Source organism: Zingiber officinale, chromosome 6A (genome assembly GCF_018446385.1).
Source record: "Zingiber officinale cultivar Zhangliang chromosome 6A, Zo_v1.1, whole genome shotgun sequence".
Classification (NCBI taxonomy): Eukaryota; Viridiplantae; Streptophyta; class Magnoliopsida; order Zingiberales; family Zingiberaceae; genus Zingiber; species Zingiber officinale.
This window is the reverse complement of record NC_055997.1, coordinates 87,710,039-87,733,665: the sequence shown is the minus strand read 5'-3', so window position 1 is coordinate 87,733,665 and position 23,627 is coordinate 87,710,039. Positions and strand designations below refer to the sequence as shown.

Genomic DNA, 23,627 nt, shown 5'->3' with positions numbered 1-23,627 from the left:
TTTCAACGGAAAATGATGAGTTGTAAATTGAATTTAGGGATTTTGATTTTTTTATGACCCATGTGTTTTTTATATTCCAACCACAAATTAGACATTTTCCGTTGAAAATTTTCAATTTTAGAGGGAAAAGGACTGAATTTGAAAAATATTACAAATTACAGGACTAAGAACGTAAATTAACTCATAACAAGACCAAAATTAAAAAAGATATAAATTACAGGACTAAAAATATAATTTTCTCCTTTTAAGCTATATTAAAAAAGTTGAGATATATTATACCTTTTTAAAAAATGATATTTTTCATAGCTTTTTATTGTGAAACTTTAAATATATGCCCACAATATGGGCTCTTTACCACTATGCCTCCTAGGGACCAACTTAGTCAATTAGTTGATTGGCTATATAGAACTCCATTAGATGTGAGACTATTATTATAGTAAAATGAAGCTCCTTTCAACTGTATTATTATGGGCATTTGAGTCTCTAATTTGTGATTGAAAATTTTACAGAATTTAACTCACTTGCCATTATTATAGACCAAGGTACCTACTGTTGGAGAACATATATAAATATGGTCATATATGTGATTCGATTGTGATGTGATTGCGAGTTGACATACGACGGCATTTGGCGTTGATGATGACTCCATTCGGTGGATTCTGCACCAAAAAGAATTGTGCGATCATGCTTATCGCCTGAGGCTGAGTATGCCTACGTGCTTGTCCTTCTCCAGTCCCCGGCCCCCACGCTCACTGCAAGTAATGGAAGACTTCCCACATCTGCAGGCCTTCACCGACTTGACTTGATTTTTTTTTAAATAATAATAATAATAATAATAATTTAAGCATTCAAAGTTATCCTACCAATTCTGAAAATAAATAAGTTTTCCTTTTATTTATTCATTTATTTATCAAATAAATTTGAAATATAATTTAGGACGCTCATTTCATTTGCAATTCGAACTTATCTACTTTTCGATATTTATTAAACAAAAGCTTCCAATCTTTTAGGAAGACAATTTCATTATATCAAATGAGTCTAATAGGAGACTCTTATGATAACAAAAGCTGGAAACTTGAATTGATAATGAAACACATTTTATTATTTTGCATTCAATGTAGCTCATAGCTCAATAAATATTCAGTTATGTGGAATTGTAAATGAAATCAAAACTTATTAAATAAAATTTAAAACAACGAGGAACAAGGAACAACAAATTTGTTTGGAGGCATATCATTGATTTAATTTGTCGATGATCTTTGAGACGGATGAGATGGTACCACAAACGGAAGAAACCGCTCCAATTGTGATGATGAAAATGCACAGCAAACCCTACAGGCGAAGAAGCAATTACGTAATAAGATCCTAATAACTGGGAAATTAGATGCGCTAATACGTTCACAATTTATAGATTTATATAGTTCGATATTATTGGAGCAAATATTTTTAAGCGGTTAAATATCGCCGGCCCCACGACCAGATACAAGCAGATCAATCATGGAAATAGGGTCGTTACATGAGGAGACACTTAACAAGATATTTTGTACCTGTTGAGAATTGACTCCAAGTAAGGGGATAAATATCGGTACTTGTTCATATTAGTGTTTAAGTCATCCATCTCTAATGTTAACTCCACAAGAACAAAAAAAACAATTGAGACTTCTTAGACCGCTAATTGAAGCATACACACTAGATTTCGAATGGTTTCAATCAAAAACAAAGAATTGGATTACCTGAATCCTTGTGACTTTGTCGCGTAGAATGCTCAAAAAGCAAACGCAAGGAAGAATCAAGGACTGCAATAGAATGTAAGATTTGAGTAGCGAATAACTAAACTTGAATACATTCTTCATTAGTATAGAACAAAATATAACTTACTACAAGCATGGTGAGCAAAGACCCAATCAAAGCCATCACCAATCCTGATGACAATAAAAATTCAATCAACTTCGTAATGGAATGCAAATTTGAGGGAAATGAATTTCTTAACCTGCCTGTATAGTTTAATTGTTGGGACTGAAAGAAATACATATATCTTCATAATAATTTGATATTGTCCACTTTAAGCCTAAATCCTTATGATTTTAATTTTAAGCTCTATCCAAAGGGCTCATACCAATAAAGATATCTTACATCCTTTTAAACCAAAGATTTTTTCCATATCTTTTCAATGTAGGATTTTGATTGTATCTCAACAATCCTCTCCTTAAACAAAGGACCACCATTACTCTCATGGTCTAGGTCTCCTCGTGAGTATCCGATCACCCTGACCTGCTCCGGACCTTCCCCGCAAGTATCCGGTCACTCCGACCTGCTCCAGGTCTCACCGCAAGCATCTGTTACCTTGACCTGCTCTGGGCCTCCTTGCAACTTCGTTCAAGGCCACCTCATATGACATTTGGTCTGGATCATGACTATGATACTATTTATTGTGTCTAAAGAAATTCACGTATCTCCACAATGATATGATTCACTTTGGACCTAAGCCCTTATGACTTTATTTTTGGGTTCTACCCAAAAGACCTCATATCAATGGAGATACCTTCCTCTTTTTAAACTCATGATCTTTTCCATTTCTTTGCAATGTGAGGCTTTGATTGTATTCCCAACAATCCTCCTTTTAAACGAAGGACCACCATTACTCTTATGGTTCGGGCCTCTCCGTAAGCATCTGATTACTCTTGACCTGCTCCGGATCTCCCCACAAGCATCTGGTCACCCTAACCTGCTCCAAGCCTCCCCTCAACTTCATTCAAGGTCACCCTACATGGCATTTGGTTTGGAATCTGGTTCTGATACCAATTGTTAGAATCAAAAGAATTCAGATATCTTCACAATGGTATGATATTGTCCACTTTGAGCCTAAACCCTCTTGGTTTTATTTTTATACTCTACCCAAAAGATCCCATACCAATGTGTAGATATGTGAATTCTTTTGATCTCAACAAATGGTATCAGGGTCATGGTCTAAATTAGATGTCATGTGGGGTGACCTCGAACAAAGTTGAGGGGAGGCCCGAAGTAGGTCAGGGTGATCTAATGCTTACAGGGAGGCTCGGAGGAAGTCAATAGTGACAAGATGCTTGCGAGGAGGCCTGAACTATGAGAGTAATTTTGGTCTTTCATTTAAAAGGAGGATTGTTGGAAATACAATCAAATCTTCACATTACAAAGAAATGGAAAAGATTATGAATTTAAAAAAGAGGAAGATATCTTTATTGGTATGAGGTCTTTTGGATAGAGTCCAAAAACAAAGTCATGAGGACTTCAGCCTAAAGTGGACAATATTATACCATTATTGAGATACGTGAATTTCTTTTAGACACAACATTGATTATAGTTATTAATATAAATATTACTATATAAATGCAAACTTCATTATTTTTATTATTTTGCCTCTGTTTGTATTAACGCAAACCAAATACTACATTTTATATTATCTTGCAAACTATATCAATAGCTACAAAATCCACCTAAAGGTTAACACATGTCAATTGATAATTAACTGGATTGTAACCTTAGAAATTAATGCACTTTCTTAAGAATAGTTGTGCAAAACATTTTATAGAAAAAACAAAAAAAAAATTAGGAACGCAGTGAAAGAGGAATAACACTCACCAAAGAAAGGGATAGAGAGCGCCACACACAGGGTAGAAAGAACTAGTGTTGTTCTTATCATAATTGGATATAAATGTGTCTTCATATGGCGCGATGGAATCAACTCTTCCAAACTCATAGCCAGAGGAGTAAGAGTTAATGCATATGTTTTCTTTAATTAAGGAAATATAAAGATCTTCAGGGAAGATTAGAATACCAAATACTAGGGAGATTGAATACATGTTATTTATTACATTATAGTAATCAACATTTAAATAGGATCACCTCTTGTAGAAAAAAAGACACCATAACCAACTCTGCTTATGACCCCATATATATTCATCTAGAAGTTAGTATTTGAGAATGCACAACCATATATTAGGATAAGATTATTGGATAGACTACTATAAATCAAATTCATACAGCCTAAACCAATGCAAGTGGCATGTTTTCTACAGGGAGTATAAATCAAGGATATTTAGTAATTGGATTCACCACCTGCAAACAAGGCCAATGTGAAGAGATTAGTTTTCAGCTTATAATTTTTGAAGATAATAGAACAAAATCCATGATATAATCATCTCAGACACTAATCACTATTCTCGTAATAATATTCACATTAATAAACATTTTATTCCATTGACCTTTTTTTGGTCTTTTTTTATCCTTTGTTCCTTCCACTCTTATGTATTCTAACTCTTCTAGACATAAAATTCGTTAATTGTTTTGGAACATGCAACAACCTATTTTCTCTAAATTTATCATCTACTGAAGCTACAACTAATTGCTCTTGAAATTTAGTGTTTTTATGTTTCCTTTTCTAGTAACTCCATACATCCATCTTAGCTTTCAAATCTTGTAATCCTCTTACACCTTACTATATTGTGTGAATTTGTGCATACTTCAGAGCTAGCACCAGGTATTCAGCCCTTCAGAAAAATCAATTTCAATCCATTAATTGGTTGCCTTAGAAGTTGATCTACATGAGAAAATTGACCCAACTTTGACAGTGCTAACCATTGGACCAAAATTCTCAAGGTCAATAGCCACAAATTCACTCTCAAGTATATAAATCTCCTTACTTTATCTAATAATTTGCCATGTGAGATAAACTAGGGTGCGCCTAAGAAAACTCAATGTCCAATTATAGCACTATTTATTTTTAGGTTGTCATTGAAATGAACTATATGAAGACAGTAATAAAATTCAACTCAATTGCAAATAAGAAAATTCTCAGTTTTGTCTTCCCAAATTATATTTACCCTTTAACTAGAGTAAAAGTGGTCTTCTTCCTACGCTATGAATTAATCTTATGGTTTTTGGCATCTCCAGTCACATATGCAATGAAACATTGCAATCTAGGCATTGATCCATTTCAAAAGCCAAAACAGACGATCTAATTTAAATTTTAATACCTAGCACATCGTTTGCATATTGTTGCAGAGGAAAAAAAAAATCATGCTGCATCTACTATTAAATTTTAAATACACTCATAGGTAAAATGGTGAAATGTTAGTATTACCGTTGTCCACACAGCAATTTTGGAAGCCATAAGATTCTGTGGCATGTTTAGGGTGAACTGTGATGTAGTTGACTCCCCAAACATAGCATAGCCAGCAACAGCAGCCCCCACAAACATCATCGTGCAAATTGCAAAACTGTATATGCATGATTAGCCAAGCTTAATTCTATTAGTTTATATAAGACTAAAAAATATTACCAAACAATTAAGAATGTTTAATTACTCACCATGTAAAGAGAATCATTGGGAATTGACTAGGTTTCTTCAGTGAGGAATATATGTTTGGGAAAACAGCATGACCATTATAGCAGTAGCCATATATGCCAATTGAAATTGGAATACCTTGCAGATTTAGTGGAGTTCCAGTATTTTCAAAACCAACTTTATCGAATGCACCCACCCAAAATAAGCATAGGACTGCTAACACTGACGCAATGACTCCCGCAACTGTGAAAACAATGGCAGAATTAATTGTAAGCAAAGGTGTAATCATGTTAATTTAAAAATAATTCTCATTTTGTTGCTTGGCCGTTTCCATACTCTCTCAAATTGAGATTACACATATTAACATGCATCTTTTAATGTTTTAAAAGAAAGTTAGACACATTTGACATCACGTAGGATCTTAAACTAAAATAGTTTAAGATCAAGATATGTCCTGCTGCTTCTTCAGGTTATTATCCCTGAGGAAGTTCATATTCTAACACGTCTGTGAGTGTTGCATATTACTATGTTTCTAATTCCAAAAGAATCCAAAATCTGGAGCTGCTACAGGCACCCTAAAAGGCAACATCATAAGTACCATAGTCACAATTAACAATTGTAAACAGAAGTAATGAATCATAGAATCACCTGATAGATAACTAAGAAAACTTAAATCTCGAAGCCAAGTTGTGGGAAGAACAAGAAGAGTGGTTAAAATGGCAAAGAAAAGATGAGAGTCCATATGTAGTCCGCCTAGATCCAATTGTGCATTTGGAAACAATGATGATAAGTTATCCCTCTCTAGTATAATATACTCAACACAGCAAGCCTGCAAAATTATAATAGATCACTAAATTCAAAAAATTAAAACTTTAGTTGAAAATGGAACTACAAACAAAACCCAACTTAGATTAATTCCTAATGCATTAAGAAAACCCCAAACAATAAGGCAAAATGAGTTTGCTAAATTCTGAAGAGAAAGTGTTCTTGTATAACCTTACGCTTTGAGACATGATCACTTGTAGAAACATAGCATAAGAAAGTTGAAACGAGCATGATAATATGAATTCATTTTTTTAATTACTTACGTACAACTCCAGGTATAGAATTATCTGCAATACATGGGGAAAAAAACAAGGTTAGCTCATCAGATCTCTTATTAACAAGTAAAAAGAGACAAGAAATTAATGTGCCTCATACATACAGAGATGACAAAGCGGCCTATCATGCCAAAGGCTGCCTGTCCGATATCAGGATATGTCTCAAGTCCTTCCTCACTGTCCAAGCAGTAGCGCAGCAGAATGCCAGTATACCAGGCCAGTACAGAAAATGTTAACAGTATGGACAGGCCAAACCATCCCCCTTCTTTGACAGCATAAGGAGTCGAAAGGATCCCAACGCCACATAGTACGTTAATTCCTAAAATAAATAGTGCATAATTTCAGTATTTTGTTAAATAATTTAAAAAAATGGGTCATTTAAAAGGTATGAGAAATTTGAAAACCATTGAACATCTAGCATATGAATCTTTCATCTACAGTAAGTTTGTATCAAATTAGCCACAAACTTTTAATTGCCTCAATTTTGGCCCTTTAAGCTATCAAATTTATACCAATTTGGTCCTGAACAACTCTAAACTGCTAGCTATAGGAAATGGGAACGTGAGAACATGCCCACGTTCCCCACTACTCTTAATAAAAAAGTCCATTATACCCTTGGGCTATTTCCCTTTATAAGGGGTGTGTCCAAGGTTCATTCGTGAGGTGAGAAAACGAGGAAGAGTTTTTCACACGACGATGGAAAAAGAAAGAGAGGGAAGAACATTTGAGGCGGTGGGATTTGGTTCGTGGAATTGCGGAGAGCTTTACAATCCTGTGATCATTCTTCCGACAGAGAGTCTTGTCATTGCCGATTGCAGATCTGCGGGAGAACGCTGTAAGTGTTTACCGTTTTAATTCATGCATTTAGAATTATCAACAATGGTATTGTTAGTTAGAGCCCTAGAGCCAATCATTTGATGATTGAATTATGGACTTGTTGTATCATATTCTTATATAAATAAAGGCATTTGTTTTGGTTATTATACTTACTTGTATTGGTGCCAAATAACTAAGTATAATAGCGTCCTTGAGTAGAGGGTTCTTACCTATATCAATCGGTTAGTTGAACCGATAGTGAGATGATATAGGGAACACTACTCTTAATCATTCCTAGTCGAGTATTAACATTCAGGGACAATGTTAATTCAATAAAACTAGCATGTAGGTCAACTCGATGACTTGATCTCACAAGTCATGGATATGAAGATATCAAGTTGACACATGGGTATGCATTAGAGAATGTATACTGAATGACCCGCCATGAGAAAGTATCATGGATCGTTATATGAGTGTCATATACTTTCTCATGTGACTATTAGTATGACTACTAGTCCTTAGACTTGAAGTCACCATGGTTCCTTACATAAGGAGTTATGTACTTTGGTTTCATCAAACGTCACCCGTAACTGGGTGGACTATAAAGGCGATTACTGGGTATGTAACGAATTATGCAGAGGGATGTGAGTGATGTAGATGGGATCTATCCCTCCTATATGACGGGAGCGACATCGATATTCTTGATAGAGTGAGACCACGAAGTGCATGGCCATGCCCAAATGAGTCAATATGAGATATTGAGCTCATTTGATTTAGTGAGTCTACTTGGAGTTCAAGATTTAGATGATTAGAGGATGACACGGTCTATGCCTCACATTGATGAATCTAGATGTCTAGGATAAAAGGACACTTGTCATATATTGTGAGGAGTCACAATTAGTAGTCACAAGGTGATGTTGGATCTCAGCATTCTTATAACTTGGGTAGTAATGATGTGTTGCTAGATACCGCTCATTACTTATGCTTCTAAATAGGTTTAGGAGCATTGCCAACGTTATAAGAACCTATAGGGTCACACACAAAGGATAATTAGATGAAGATTAGGTTCATATGATGAACCAAGAGGATTAGATTCATGTGATTAATCAAATTGGATTAACAGTAATCCTAATTGGGCTAATTGAGTTGGACTCAAGTTGATTCATGTGTTCAATGAGTCTAATTTAGATTATGACTCATTGAATCAATTTAATTAAATGAATTAGATTCATTATATTAAATTGGTTTGAATCAAATGGTTAGATTAGATCAACCATGGGAGAGATTTGGTCAAGTTTGACTTAACTTGAGAAGGAAGATGAATGGTCAAGTTTGACTTGACCATTTGTCACCTCATTTGTGAGTTGACATTAGGAGGACTAATGATGATGTACCATATCATCATAGTTGGCATATGTGTGTGCCACCTCATAGAGGTTATAAGTCCCCTCTTTAATGGCCTCCACATTTAATGAAAAGGAGTTACACTCCTTAATGTGGCCGACCACTTTTGTGAGTGAAGTGAATTCATTTTTCATTCAAGCTAATTATTTCATCTTCTTCCTCAAGCTCTCCCTCTCCTCTCTTGGCCGAACCTTACCAAAGTGCTAGCACACCTTTGTGTTGGTTTCTCCATCTATTTGTTCGTGTGGATACTTCTAGAGGGTTGTACACTTGACAACCTCGAGATCCGGCATCACTTGGAAGAGCAGGATACGCGAAGGGCTTCGCATCAAGGGTAATTCCTTCTCCTAGTTTAGAACTAGCATAAAACTCGTACTCGTAATGTTTTGCGAAAGTTTTACTTCGCACGGATCCGGTGGCATGGGGGTTTCGGGATTTCCGCGACGCGAAAAAGCGGTTTTCGCGGCCCGAAAAACCCAACAATGGTATCAGAGCCACGTGCGAAGTCTTGTACGAGTTTATTTTGTATTTTTATGAAAAATATCAGTTCTGTAGTATTCTGTAAATTTCCTATTTTTATAGTTTTTATGGGTATTTTTCTCGTAGAAGCGAAGCACAAGTGTTTCGACACTTGTAGGCTTTTTCCGAAACGGCAAGGTTTCGCTCCAAATCTTTTTGGGACAGCGGGCTAAGGCGCTGTAGGATCGCTAAGGAACACTCGCGATGGTTAGATCGCGGGTAGGGGCGCTGCCCTGGCCCCGCAAGGGGATTCGTTCTGCGATTGCGTCCGAAAACCCGCTAAACGGAACCGCCGGGAATTTTACTCATAAAAATTGTAAAAATTACAGAAAATTATAGAAAATACATAATTTAGAATTATGTATCATTTTGTGATAGTCATGGCCCAAAAAGACCCAATCTGATTGGAAATGTGTTGTAATTCATAATACGGCCTGCGTGCCATCATGTGATGTGCGTGTTGTATATTTGATTCGCGACCTGCACGTCGTGCCTTTCTCTATTTTATATTCTTGTTGTAAATTAGTTTAGACTCGAATGTAACTCGAGTTTCAAAAATTATAATGTACAAAATTGGAGCGGTGGAAGGTCCACTCGAGACGGAGTTACGAGGAGGGCGCGAGCAACACAAGGTGGTCAAAGGGAGGAGATTGAGAAGCTATTGACCTTAGGTTGACCATCCGATCTTCTCATTGGCTTGAGAAGATCGTAGTAGGGCCATGACTAATCACAAATAATTTAATTAATTGCTTGAGTGTATGTGATGCATAATTAGTAATTAATTAGTGTCTAACGATTAGATTAGATCTAAATCATGTACAAGATGCACCCTCTCGATTAGATTAGATCTCAATCGCGTCAATTCAAATGTCTATCGTGCCGTGATACCTATCACTACCTCGATCACATGTGTTGTTGAATCTGCCAAAGCAGAGCAACACATATTAAATTGGTAGAGTACGGAGGGACAATCTTGGTCCCGCCTATCAACGCATGAGTGAGTACAGCTCAATTAGATTGAGTAACTAGTTAACTCAATTGGATCGAGTTTAACTATAGGCATTTTCCAATGGTTGGTAGGTCAAAATCACATTTATATTAATTCTTGGGCGTATTAGCCAAAGCTAACTCGAGTTTTAATATAAATGCTGATCTTGATCCTATAAACAAGAGTTGCATAGAGATGTAATTGGTAAATCGTTACCTACCGATCATACTAAATCTTGGGCATATTAGCCAAAGCTAACTCAAGGGTTAGTATGATGTGGATCTTGTCCCACATGAATTATAGAATTCAGTGGGAGCATCATTTAGTTAAAGGCCTAATTAAATGATTAAAAGAATATGATATTTATTTTCTGCATTTTTCTGTTGTAGATAACCATGACGTCGAATACGAACTCTTTCTCCCTGCATTTTGTCCTTAAGAAGGACAAGCTCAACGGAACAAATTTCCTGGACTGGTACAGGAACTTGAGAATAGTTCTCACCCAGGAACGTAAACTGTACGTTCTAGAGCAGCCCATTCCGGAGGCTCCTCCTGCCACTGCCACGCGAGCTAACCGAGATGCTTACAAGAAGCATCAAGATGACGCATTAGATGTGTCCTGTCTGATGCTCGCGACCATGAACTGTAAGCTTCAGAAGCAACATGAGTTGATGGGAGCTTACGATATGGTTGAACATCTTCATCAATTATATCAGGGACAAGCTAGGCACGAGAGATTCGAGATCTCAAAGGCACTGTTTCAATGCAAGATGTCGGATGGGGCTCCCGTAGGCCCATATGTACTCAAAATGATTGGGTACATAGAAAACCTACAGAGGTTAAGATTCCCGCTTTGACTAACCGATCTTGCAATCCTTGCCGGATAGCTATAGTCAATTCGTTCTAAACTACAATATGAACGAAATTGACAAGCCATTGCTTAGCATGTTAAGAATCGCTGAGCTGAATCTTAAGAAGGTTAAGCCCCACTGTGATGGTTCGAAACACAAGGGCAAGGGCAAGCCCAAAGGCAAAGGAAAGTCCAAGCTAAGGCAAAGGCAAGGCATCGCTTAAAGGAGGGTCGACAAGAATGCTTCCACCGGTCGACTGCACCTGGAAGAGGAACCGCAGTATACTTGGAGGATCTTAAGAAGAAGCGAAGTGAGACTTCCACTTCAGGTATATATGTTATAGAAGTCAATCTATCTATTTCTTCATCATGGGTATTAGATACCGGATGTGCTTCTCACATTTGTACTAATGTGCAGGCGCTGAGAAATAGCAGGGCATTGACAAAGGGCGAAGTGGATCTACGCGTAGGCAATGGAGCACGGGTTGTTGCTGTTGCTATAGGAACTTATCATCTATCTTTGCCTTCTGGGCTTGTATTAGAATTAGATGAATGTTGTTATGCGTCTGCTTTAACTAAGAACATAATTTCAGTTTCTTGTTTGGACAAGAAAGGTTTCTCTTTTATAATAAAGGACAAATGTTGTTCAGTTTATTTAAAAGATATGTTCTATTGTAGTGTACCTCTGATGAACGGACTCTACATTTTAGACCTTGAAAGCCCTATCTATAACATAAATACCAAGAGGTTCAAGTCAAATGACATGAACCAAACCTATCTCTGGCACTATCGCTTAGGTCATATAAATGACAAGTGCTTATCCCAGCTCCATAAGGATGGTTTGCTGGACTCATTTGATTTTGAATCTTATGAGACGTGCTAGTCATGCCTACTAGGCAAGATGACCAAGACTCCCTTTAGTGGGCACAGTGAGAGAGCGACTGACTTGTTAGGTCTTATACATAGTGATGTATGTGGCCCTTTCAATGTCGCTGCTAGAGGCGGTTATAGGTACTTCATCACATTTACTGACTCAGTAAATATGGTTATGTACTTGATGACATAAGTCGAATCCTTTGAAAAGTTCAAAGAATTCAAGAATGAAGTATAACCAACGGCAAGAGTATTAAGATACTTCGATCAAATCGAGGTGGAGAATACTTTAACCATGAGTTTCGTGACTATCTAGTTGAGTGTGGGATTCTATCCCAACTCACTCCTCCTGGAACACCACAGTGGAATGGTGTATCCGAAAGGAGGAATCGTACCCTATTAGATATGGTATGATCTATGATGAGTCACACAGATCTTCCGACATTCCTTTGGGGCTATGCTCTAGACACGGCAGTTTTTATACTCAACCGAGTTCCATCCAAGGCCGTGATAAAGACACCATATAGGATATGGACTGGGAGAGATGCCCAGGTGTCTTTTATGAGGATTTGGGGTTGTGAGGCTTACGTTAGACGTTAAGTCTCAGACAAATTAGGACCCAAATCCGACAAGTGCTACTTTATTGGATATCCCAAGGAAACTAAGGGTTATTACTTCTACATTCCCAGTCAGCACAAGGTAGTTGTGGCAAAGACTGGGGTCTTTCTAGAAAGGGATTTTGTTTCTAGAAAAACTAGTGGGAGTACGTTCGATCTTGAAGAAGTTCAAGATGCGGACCATAGCACTGAAGCCTCGATGGAAGTTGAACTGGAACCACAAAGTGTTGTGGATGATGTTGTTCCACAAGGAGTTGAGGAACAACAACCAGTTCAAGTAGACATACCTCTTCGCAGGTCTGATGGGGTACGTCGTCAGCCTGAGAGATACTCATTTCTCTTGTCTGACCATGATGACGTTGTGCTTATAGAGGATGAGCCTACCACCTATCAGGAAGCTGTGATGAGACCAGATTCCGAGAAATGGCTAGAGGTCATGAGATCCGAAATGGAATCCATGTACACCAACCAAGTATAGACTTCGGTTGATCCACCTGAAGGGGTAAAACCCATTGGGTGTAAGTGGGTCTTTAAGAGAAAGACTGACATAGATGGACTTATCTATAAGGGTCGCTTGGTAGCTAAAGGTTTCAAGCAGATTCATGGTATTAACTATGATGAAACCTTTTCTCCAGTAGCGATGTTTAAGTCCATTCGGATCATGCTTGTTATTGCAGCATACCATGACTATGAGATATGGCAGATGGATGTCAAAACCGCGTTTCTGAATGGAAACCTGCTTGAGGATGTGTACATGACACAACCTGAGAGTTTTGTAGATCCATAGCATACTGGCAGAGTATGCAAGCTGCATAGTTCCATTTATGGACTAAAGCAAGCTTCTTGGAGCTGGAATCTTCGATTCGATAATGCAATCAAACAGTTTGGTTTCATCAAGAATGAAGATGAACTTTGTGTCTACAAGAAGGTTGTAGGGGACATAGTTGTCTTCCTCATATTGTATGTGGATGACATACTACTCATTGGGAAAGACATCCCTTTGCTTCAGTCTGTCAAGACCTGGCTAGGGAGTTGCTTCTCAATGAAGGACTTAGGTGAAGCATCTCGCATTCTAGGCATACAGATCTATAGAGATAGATCTGAGAGATTGCTTGGCCTAAGTCAGAGTACATATATTGACAAGGTACTCCTTCGGTTTGCCATGCAGAACTCTAAGAAGGGATTTCTGCTGATGTCACATGGCGTGAGTCTTACGAAGACTCAAGGTCCCTCTTCTAAAGAGGAGAGAGACCGCATGGATCAGATCCCTTATGCCTCTGCTTTGAGCATGACGAGCAGATACCAGTCAGATCCAGGTGAAAGTCACTGGATAGCGGTCAAGAATATTCTTAAGTACTTAAGAAGGACTAAAGAATATTTCTTGATATATAGAGGCAATGATGAGTTAGCTGTAAAGGGTTACAGTGATGCCAACTTCCAGACCGATCAGGATGATTATCGATCGCGGTCAGGGTTCGTGTTTTGCATAAATGGTGGTGCTGTGAGCTGGAAGAGTTCGAAGCAGGACACGATGGTGATTCTACGGGGTGTTATAATTGCTGCATCAGAAGCAGCAAAGGAGACAGTTTGGATCCGCAAGTTCATCACTGAACTTGGGGTGGTTCCTAGCATTGCTGACCCTATTGAGCTCTATTGTGACACCAATGGAGCTATAGCACTGGCGAAGGAACCTCGCTCACACCAGCGGACCAAACACATACTACGGTACTTCCATCTCATTCGAGAGATTATCGAGAGAGGAGATGTGAAGATTTGCAGAGTATCTACAAAGGCTAACATCGCAGATCCCTTGACCAAGGCTTTGGCACAGAGGAAGCATGATAGTCACACTAGGTCATTGGGGCTTAGAGCCTACACTGATTGACACTAGTGCTAGTGGGAGATTGTTAGTTAGAGTCCTAAAGTCAATCATTTGATGATTGTATTATGGACTTGTTGTATCATATTCTTATATAAATAAAGGCATTTGTTTTGGTTATTATACTTACTTGTATTGGTGCCAAATAACTAAGTATAATAGCGTCCTTGAGTAGAGGGTTCTTACCTATATCAATCGGTTAGTTGAACCGATAGTGAGATGATATAGGGAACACTACTCTTAATCATTCCTAGTCAAGTATTAACATTCAAGGACAATGTTAATGCAATAAGACTAGCATGTGGGTCAACTCGATGACTTGATCTCACAAGTCATGGATATGGAGATATCAAGTTGACACATGGGTATGCATTGGAGAATGTATACTGAATGACCCGCCATGAGAAAGTATCATGGATCGTTATATGAGTGTCATATACTTTCTCATGTGACTATTAGTATGACTACTAGTCCTTAGACCTGAAGTCACTATAGTTCCCTACATAAGGAGTTATGTACTTTGGTTTCATCAAACGTCACCCGTAACTGGGTGGACTATAAAGGCGATTACTGGGTATGTAACGAATTATGCAGAGGGATATGAGTGATGTAGATGGGATCTATCCCTCCTATATGACGGGAGCGACATCGATATTCTTGATAGAGTCAGACCACGAAGTGCATGGCCATGCCCAAATGAGTCAATATGAGATATTGAGCTCATTTGATTTAGTGAGTCTACTTGGAGTTCAAGATTTAGATTGATTAGAGGATGACACGGTCTATGCCTCACATTGATCAATCTAGGATAGAAGGACACTTGTCATATATTGTGAGGAGTCACAATTAGTAGTCACAAGGTGATGTTGGATCTCAGCATTCTTATAACTTGGGTAGTAATGATGTGTTGCTAGATACCGCTCATTACTTATGCTTCTAAATGAGTTTAGGAGCATTGCCAACGTTATAAGAACCTATAGGATCACACACAAAGGACAATTAGATGGAGATTAGGTTCATATGATGAACCAGGAGGATTAGATTCATGTGATTAATCAAATTGGATTAAGAGTAATCCTAATTGGGCTAATTGAGTTGAACTCAAGTTGATTCATGTGTTCAATGAGTCTAATTTAGATTATGACTCCTTGAATCAATTTCATTAAATGAATTAGATTCATTATATTAAATTCGTTTGAATCAAATTGTTAGATTAGATCAACCATGGGAGAGATTTGGTCAAGTTTGACTTGACTTGAGAAGGAAAATGAATGGTCAAGTTTGACTTGACCATTTGTCACCTCATTTGTGAGTTGGCATTAGGAGGACTAATGATGATGTGCCACATCATCATAGTTGGCACATGTGTGTGCCACCTCATGGAGGTTACAAGTCCCCTCTTTAATGGCCTCCACATTTAATGAAAAGGAGTTACACTCCTTAATGTGGCCGGCCACTTTTGTGAGTGAAGTGAATTCATTTTTCATTCAAGCTAATTATTTCATCTTCTTCCTCAAGCTCTCCCTCTCCTCTCTTGGCCGAACCTTACCAAGGTGCTAGCACACCTTTGTGTTAGGTTTCTCCACCTATTTGTTCGTGTGGATACTTCTAGAGGGTTGTACACTTGACAACCTCGAGATCCGGCATCACTTGGAAGAGCGGGATACGCGAAGGGCTTCGCATCAAGGGTAATTCCTTCTCCTAGTTTAGAACTAGCATAAAACTCGAACTCGTAATGTTTTTCGAAAGTTTTACTTCGCACGGATCCGGTGGCATGGGGGTTTCGGGGTTTCCGCGACGCGAAAAAGTGGTTTTCGCAACCCGAAAAACCCAACAGGTATCAGCGCGGTGTTATTTCTAAATGCTTAAGACGAATTATAAAATCGCTGTTCGGATATTTTCTGTATCGCTTTGCCATTTCTCGTCACTGTTTTGCACGACTAATGTGTCGTAGCATATAAAGACCGACGATAGGGTCACTGGTAGTCGTTGCTCATCGGCAACAGGGTCACTGGTAGTCGTCGCTCACCGGCGACAGGGTCACTGGTAAGAGTCACCGCTGGCGTTAGCGTCGCTGCTCGACAGCGCATTGTGCCAAGTTTGAAAAATCACGACAGTGTAGCGATTTCCATCGGAGTAGGGCTCGGGCGCAGGGATGTGACGACGACGGCATTCCATGGCCTGCGATGGTGTCTCGGCTGGCCGACGATTTGCTGGTGGCTGGGACAGGCAAAGCAGGCGCTGGTGACGTCATCGGGCCTAAAGTTGATCGGCGTCTAATGCCGAAGAAGACCGATGACCGCCCGAGTAGGCCAGAGATCAACCTATGTGGTCGGCGACTGTGTTTGTTGCGGTTGCGTGGCAGTGTGCTCGGCGTGCGGACGTGGGCAGCATGCGGTGGAGAAATCGCGAGGTGAAGAAAACAGAAGAAACACGAAGCACAGTGCTTCGTGAGAAAATGTTTGATTTTAGAAAATCAAATAAAAAAAATTTGCCACATGCAATTAAAATAAAAAAAATCTTTTGCATATGTGTGCATGCATTTAATGTGATTGGGACTTCGTAGAATGTAACAATATTGAAATAACAATTAGACTCTATGATTTGATTGTGTTATTTATCATAATTTATTTAGTGTATATGTTATATTTGTTACATTCATATAAGATCTCGGTGAGCATGTTGGCAGGTTGAGATTATTCCACTCACATAGATAATCATCTCTGTTTGTTAAGTACAAATAGAGGTAAGACCGTTACTTATGGAATAGCTTCTGTAGTTGAAATTAGAGATAAATCCATAAGTTAAGGTTGCCTTGATAATTGTGTCAAGATGAGATCATTTATGTGTTAATAATGATCAAAGTAAATGAACCTACCATTTACTGAACCTGTTGAAAGACAGATTAGAATTTATATATTGAATGCAGGATTAGACATTAGGTATATCTAGATCAAAATCTGTACGATATTAAATTTAAGTAAAACATACGCTTTTTTTAGTAAAGATAATAACATCGTAATATGTGATTCATACCACATATGCTATTGTGACAATAAAGGTAGTAGGAGAATGGATCCCTATTTCTCTACTATGTGAGACCTTTGAGATTATAAGTTAATCTTAAGTTTTTGCCTTAGTGACTATTTAACTGTTTACTTAAAGTTCTAATCAGTGTCTGCTACTTTAGCATGTATCCTATGGCTATGTATGATTTGGTCTATGGAACATAACTAGAAAAACAACTGATTAGTATGAATAGATTCTAGCTAAAAAGGAAGATTAAATATATTTACATCATTAGATGTTATTCACTAGGCGACTCATTTCTGTTATGTATAGAAATGAATGTGAATATTGGATGTGAAACATGTTCTTGACATAATGGTCATTATAAGGGATTAGAGATGTTAATATTGATGTAAATGAAGATTATTTAATCTAGGTAAATAGCAAAACATGAATATCTCCAAGATAATGGCTATGTGCCATTGGAAGATTGGATGGATCCTGGATAAAGGCTATGTGCCACCAGGAAAGAGGCTATGTGTCATGCAGAGTGTGTCTTTAATTTATTTGAGCGGCTAAGTAAAGTGTAACAACTTTGTTAGCATTGATTGCTCAGAGAACGACTATGTAAGATATAACAATCTTCTTAGCAACTATCACTCAGTGTGCTTGCTGTCACACGAACCATTTTCTCTAAGTATGGATTGGATGTTCTAATATGGTCTTTGTGACCAAACTCTCAAATAGTCTATGTAATCCCAACACTTAGATGCATAGGATTAACTTGCTTTGGCATCAATATGAAATAATGGTTTTAGATGAGAAAAAATGCCCTACTACCTTGTGGGGGAAAATGACTCGTCCAAAATACTTGAGTCTAAATTAATATTGTTGTACTCTTCTAAGTCTACAGATTTTGTTTATTAGTCGACAGTTTTCTATTAGGGAATAAATTAAGATGTCTCAACTAGACCTAGCTAATAAAGTTTTATGTACCACATTCTCAAACAGAATTAGACAAAATACATGTGATGATCAAATAAATCTAAAAATTTAATACATTAAGTTGAAATTTGAAAATATACTCTTATTATATGAGCAAGAGACAAGTGTGGGACTTGGTAATAACCACAGATATTTTTTTGGTTGATATTACCTACATATAAAAATATATCCAAATTAAATGGGAGGAGAATAGGTTGATACATGCATACCATTGAACACTGACTGTCCATAGGAACAATTTTTGGAGATAGGAAATTCGTGAGAGGCCTTCTCTTGTATCTTTGCCAAGGATGGCTTCCTTGAGGGCAATAGCAATGAGTGTGAGCTCCGCCTTGTTTCTGCTTCAACATGTTGTTGTTTTTGCTGATCGACTACAGTGGTGGGTAACAAAGGCTTTATTAGTGATGCAACGATTTCCGGTGTGTGTTTGGCAGACCGAAATGAAGAAGAAATGAAGGAGCTAGATAATCTGCTAAGAGTTGGAGTCCCCAAGAATCCTATGTTTGGTGATGATATGCTACTATACATGCCCATGGATTGCCTGATAATATTAAAAATAAGGATAGTAATTACAAGTCCAAAATCATATTGCTCAGTAGAGAACATTAGTAGACAAAACAATTAACTTGTGATAAACACATATACATAGACCATTGTTTGTGGCATTCAAATATTGATGCAATTTCAATCAATTCAATCATTTAAAGTGTAGAGTAGTTTAAAAATCTTTAACTATGAAAGCTCCTTTAATTTGATCAATTTACTGTCGAGAAGCCTACGAACCCTTTTTCTTCACAAAAAACTACATTAGTACCTTTAAACTGGTTTAAATTTCCTTCTTTGATTGAGAATCCCCTTTTGGAAAATGAAAAATAACAGATTAACACCTTAGTATTTGGTCAAGCATATGATTTTTTCTGCACATAAAAAATCAAGTAAAACGTTGAAAATTTTGTAGAATGGGCTCACATTAATATAATGTCTTACTGAATAGTCAAAGCATATGAAATTTTCATTCTCCTTTTTTTATAGTGTGCTAAAAATTTGAAAGAAAAATAAAGCCCTCACAACATCTTACCAAAAACATTTTAATTAGTATGATCAAAATAAAGATAGACAGGCCTATTTTGTCTATTTAAGTAATTCCAATTTCGAATTTGTTTTCTTGATTTTTGGACTTATATATATATATATATATATATATATATATATATATATATAGACCCAAATTAATTGAAAATAACCAGATTATATGATTTATTATAACATGTATAAACCAAGTATGACAGACTGATTTAAAAAAATAGTCAATTACCTAAAACTGATTTAAAAACTACTTTAAATGTGTGAAGATAAACAAACCAAGAAAATCAATAAAGTTGAAACTTAAACCAAATTGAGAAAATGGGAAGCCAAAACCGAACCAACCACAATATGACCAAAGCCGCCAATTTCTCAAAAATTGAGTTTTTTTTTCCTGATAACCCTAGTGGTAAGATCGTCACAAACTATTCTTGGAAGGAATTTCAATATATCCATTTATCATGTGATCTATTTTCAAGTTATACGAAATAGTAATTTCTTGTTTAAGCAGCTTAATCCTTTAATTAATTTACCATCCATAAGATACTCCTTTCCCTTGTTCAAATGAGGTAGAGACAGAGAACTGACTAAACACTGTCAGCTATGGCACACTATTCGTTTGTTCCGTTACTCACGTGACACATGTGTGCCTCATTCATGACTCACTCCGACAGATAATTTACTCCTTATCCACCATGTTCCAGTTCTAGTCTTCCAAGCCATAAGAATCCCCTTTGGTATCATAGTTGACACGTAGAGCACGAGCCCCACCACGGATCAGCCTGTCGACAACAATTAGTTTACCCCATCGCCTGGATCTTTGCCACACTTCACTGGGAATAAAATAAGCAGAACATGTCAGATTGGACTGCAGCTACTGGCCGCTCAATCCTTTTTTCCTTAGAAAAATATTCCGATTAGATACACAACATTCCGAGATCTCTCCGTATGTTGTTCCTAGGCAGTTACTTCAATTATTGCAGAGTTATGTCAACAAAGTGAAACAAAACAAGACTACTGCTTTTTTTTCTTGTTTTCTTCTAGCATCTAGCTTGAATTGTGATATCAGAATCAGTAAGTTGCAAGTTTTTTTCTCTATTATAGTAAAAGGTGGAACCCGCATCACACAGCCAAGGAGAGACAAATCGGAAAGCTAAAGTTTTTTTCTCTCTTTGCAGCAATGATGATGTCTTTGAACACGAGATGGAAATGACTACTGAATAGGGCGAGTTCATGATCTGTTAAATTACGTCAATAAAAAAAATGATAACTCCAAGCCGCAATTGGATCCAGATCCCACGGGCAGGAACCGAATCCTCCCGGCCGTCAGATCTCGATCGTAAGGCAGGCAGCCAACGCAATACCTAATACGTGGAAGCGAAAAAGGTGTTTACCTGTAACTCTGGGGCCAATTGGTGGAGTAAGAGCCGGGCCTGCTACGCGGCGCGCTATCCCCGTCCTCGGAAGACAAATCGGAGCCGTCGGAGTCGTCTCCGGCGGCCGAGGGCCGCGCTTTTCGCACTTCGCCCTGGTCGACTCCATCGCCCTCCTCATCCTCGCTCTCAATGAACAGATTCCGATCCGACACCGAGTTCTTCATCTCGCCCCCTTCAACCTAACACAAAGCAGTGCTTCCGGATCAGCCAAACGATCTATCTAAAGCTTGTAAGAAAAGAAAATGTAGAACAACCATGAGATCCAGATCGTCAGGGAGAGAATCGAGCTTACTCGCAGTGGAATGGCAGGCCGGTAGAAAACGGTGACCGGAGGAGAAGAAAACAACGAGATGCAGCGAACCGAGAAAGAGGAATAGCGTATTTAAATAGTGGGAAGCAGTAGAGGAGACGAGCAAAATATCAAAACAGCCCTTGTTTTTTTATTTCTTTTTGCATTTTTTTTAAAAAAATGGGCAAAAATGGCGCCCAGATGAGAATGTTTTTTTTTTTATCGAAGAGCTCCCCTCCTCTGTGTAATTACACAAGTATCCTTCATTATACTGATCCTATTATTTTTACTTATATTTGAAATATCTAAATCTTAAATTGGAGTTGCCTTACAACAATTATGAATCTACGGTTACTATACAATTATAATAATTATAAAATCATAATTACTATAATATAAATATTAGATAAAATTTAAGAGGTGATAAATTGTAACTCGGAGTTGAATTATTTGTTATATAATATGTCAAATCAAAATTCGTTCTATATTTATTATTGGATGTAACCCATAATAATATAAGTTTAGGTTAAAAATATCATTTAAAGTCTTGTTCAGATAGAGAAATTTTAATCTCTTTATCAAGGTTATTTTCTATATAATAGTAGTTACGAATGGTAATTGCTAGAACTATTATAATTATAGCAGCTTCAAAATTATAACAACTCAAATCTTATAATTTTATAATTGCTATAACGTAGCATGATAATAATAGAGATAGCAAAGGAAAATTGTGTCATTTTATATAAGGTGAGATGCTATTAAAGTGGGCGTCCTTATTTTGGGAAAAAAAACTTCTCTTTAGTTCAAAAAATTTTGTAGAGGATTTTAATTTAAAAATGCTCATTTTCATTATTTTTAATATAATTTCATGGAGAAATTATGAAAAGTAGTAGAATATTATTTATTTTGATTTGGCTCTTATAGAAACTCTGCATTATTGGTGAGTAATTAGCTATACGAAGAGGGTATCTTAATCATTACAATTATTCGTTTCCTTGTTGATGACAATTAGCAAACTGATTTTAAGAATTTGAAACTTTAGAAAGAATTTGAACCTGCGAAGAGCTTCTTTTTTTAAAAAAAAAAAAACAAATTTACATTTGCAATCTCACGAAATAAAAAACATTTTGCTCAGAACATTTTTTTTCTATTGACATGTGAAGATCTTAGGCCTTGTGGAATAATGGAAACCCATATGCGACTGAACTGACCTAACATGCTTTGGGTCTTGGCGCAATCCGCCAAAATTCTAATCATGCCGAGTTAAACATGAGCCTTTTTAAAATAATTTGTGGCCCAAGCCTACACCGACACAACATGAACTATGCTCGTGCTAGGCAGGTGGGTGGGCCGTCATTGGTCGTGTGGGCACAACAATTAAACATAGCCGATCAAGCTTGTGCTAAGCTCAACCCGAGCACGACCTGTCGACCCATTTGCTAGAGGGACTACGAGAAATATAGAAAGAGAGGCGATTGGAAAGAGGACATAAAAATGAAAGGCAAAAAAAAACAATAAAACGAAATGATGCTAAAGTCGAGAAAATCAAGATGTATCATATTGTAATAGTGATCAGGCTTATAAATTAGACTTCATATAAATTAAGACAAAGTATTTTAACATATTCTCTCTTATAAATAAAGAGATAGTATATTTTACTGATAAGAATTTGATTGATAAAAATAAATATTATATTTTATTGATAAAAATATATATTATATTTTATCTTAATTAAAAGGTCAAAAAAGACTTGCTTTTTAATGTATTCAGTTCCAAATATGCATAGAAATTTCTTTATTCGTAGTGTTATCAATTTTAAGATAAATATAAACTTTATCGTGATTCGTCACCGTTGCCCACAGCTACTAAGGGCACCTCACGTCGGGCAACCACGCGAGGTTATGAGATGACCTCATACGGGATCGTCATCCGCGGTCGAGCAGAGCCATCGTCTATTGTTGAGAAGGGCTACCGTTCACGGTCATACAAGATCGTCATCTACGGTCATGTGAGACCAAATCATGAGTTGAGAGAAATTCAACAGCACAATAAACAATAAGCAAGGAGAAAACTACTTTTCGTTAAATTTAGACGGACATAAATCTATCTATCCATTAGGTAAATAAAAGAAAAGTGAGTAATTCATTTTTTTTTTTAATGAAGTGAATAGGAAAAAACAATCCATCGTGAAAATGTTTCCGCAATCTGTATTTCCGTCTGTCCTCCCTAGTAAACGGAGCCTAAGAGGAGCAGCGGACAGGCCATACCTCTTCCTGACTTGTGGTATAACGCGCGATGTACTCATGTACGCCATTCGCCACGGCGCACCACTCGCCGACCCGCGTCCGCTTCGTCGTCGGTTCCCAAGCCATCACCGGCAGTGAAGATGCGCCGTACATCGCCGCCACCACCATGACGGTGAGCGCAATGCCCCGT

General features: G+C 37.4%; 1 protein-coding gene across 3 annotated transcripts; it reads right to left on the bottom strand.

Moving 5' to 3' along the window:
- Positions 1-1,109: 1,109 nt before the first annotated feature.
- On the bottom strand, positions 1,110-21,293 carry LOC121996817 (amino acid transporter AVT1C-like). 3 transcript variants are annotated; one of them, XM_042550938.1, is made up of 13 exons: positions 21,195-21,293; positions 20,861-21,081; positions 18,593-18,924; positions 6,528-6,742; positions 6,412-6,435; positions 5,972-6,152; positions 5,347-5,566; positions 5,120-5,255; positions 4,076-4,095; positions 3,619-3,764; positions 1,879-1,922; positions 1,734-1,796; positions 1,110-1,332 (listed from the first exon to the last, which is right to left on the bottom strand). In XM_042550938.1, exons 2-13 carry the CDS (start codon positions 21,064-21,066, stop codon positions 1,234-1,236), a joined length of 1,686 nt encoding a protein of 561 aa, XP_042406872.1. In that variant the 5' UTR covers positions 21,067-21,081; positions 21,195-21,293; the 3' UTR covers positions 1,110-1,233. The 3 variants fall into 3 exon arrangements, with proteins under 3 accessions (XP_042406872.1, XP_042406870.1, XP_042406873.1); XM_042550936.1 differs by having other exon boundaries at positions 21,157-21,268; XM_042550939.1 differs by lacking the exons at positions 1,734-1,796; positions 1,879-1,922 and having other exon boundaries at positions 21,157-21,268.
- Between the last annotated feature and the right edge of the window lie 2,334 nt (positions 21,294-23,627).

What these genes read in the sequence shown, in the direction of transcription:
- LOC121996817 (XM_042550936.1), bottom strand. An exon ending in AATTGGCCCCAGAGTTACAG is followed by an intron (nt 18,925 to 20,860) that starts GTAAACACCTTT and finishes TAATATTATCAG; the next exon opens with GCAATCCATGGGCATGTATA. An exon ending in ACAAAGTCACAAGGATTCAG is followed by an intron (nt 1,333 to 1,733) that starts GTAATCCAATTC and finishes CTTCGCCTGTAG; the next exon opens with GGTTTGCTGTGCATTTTCAT.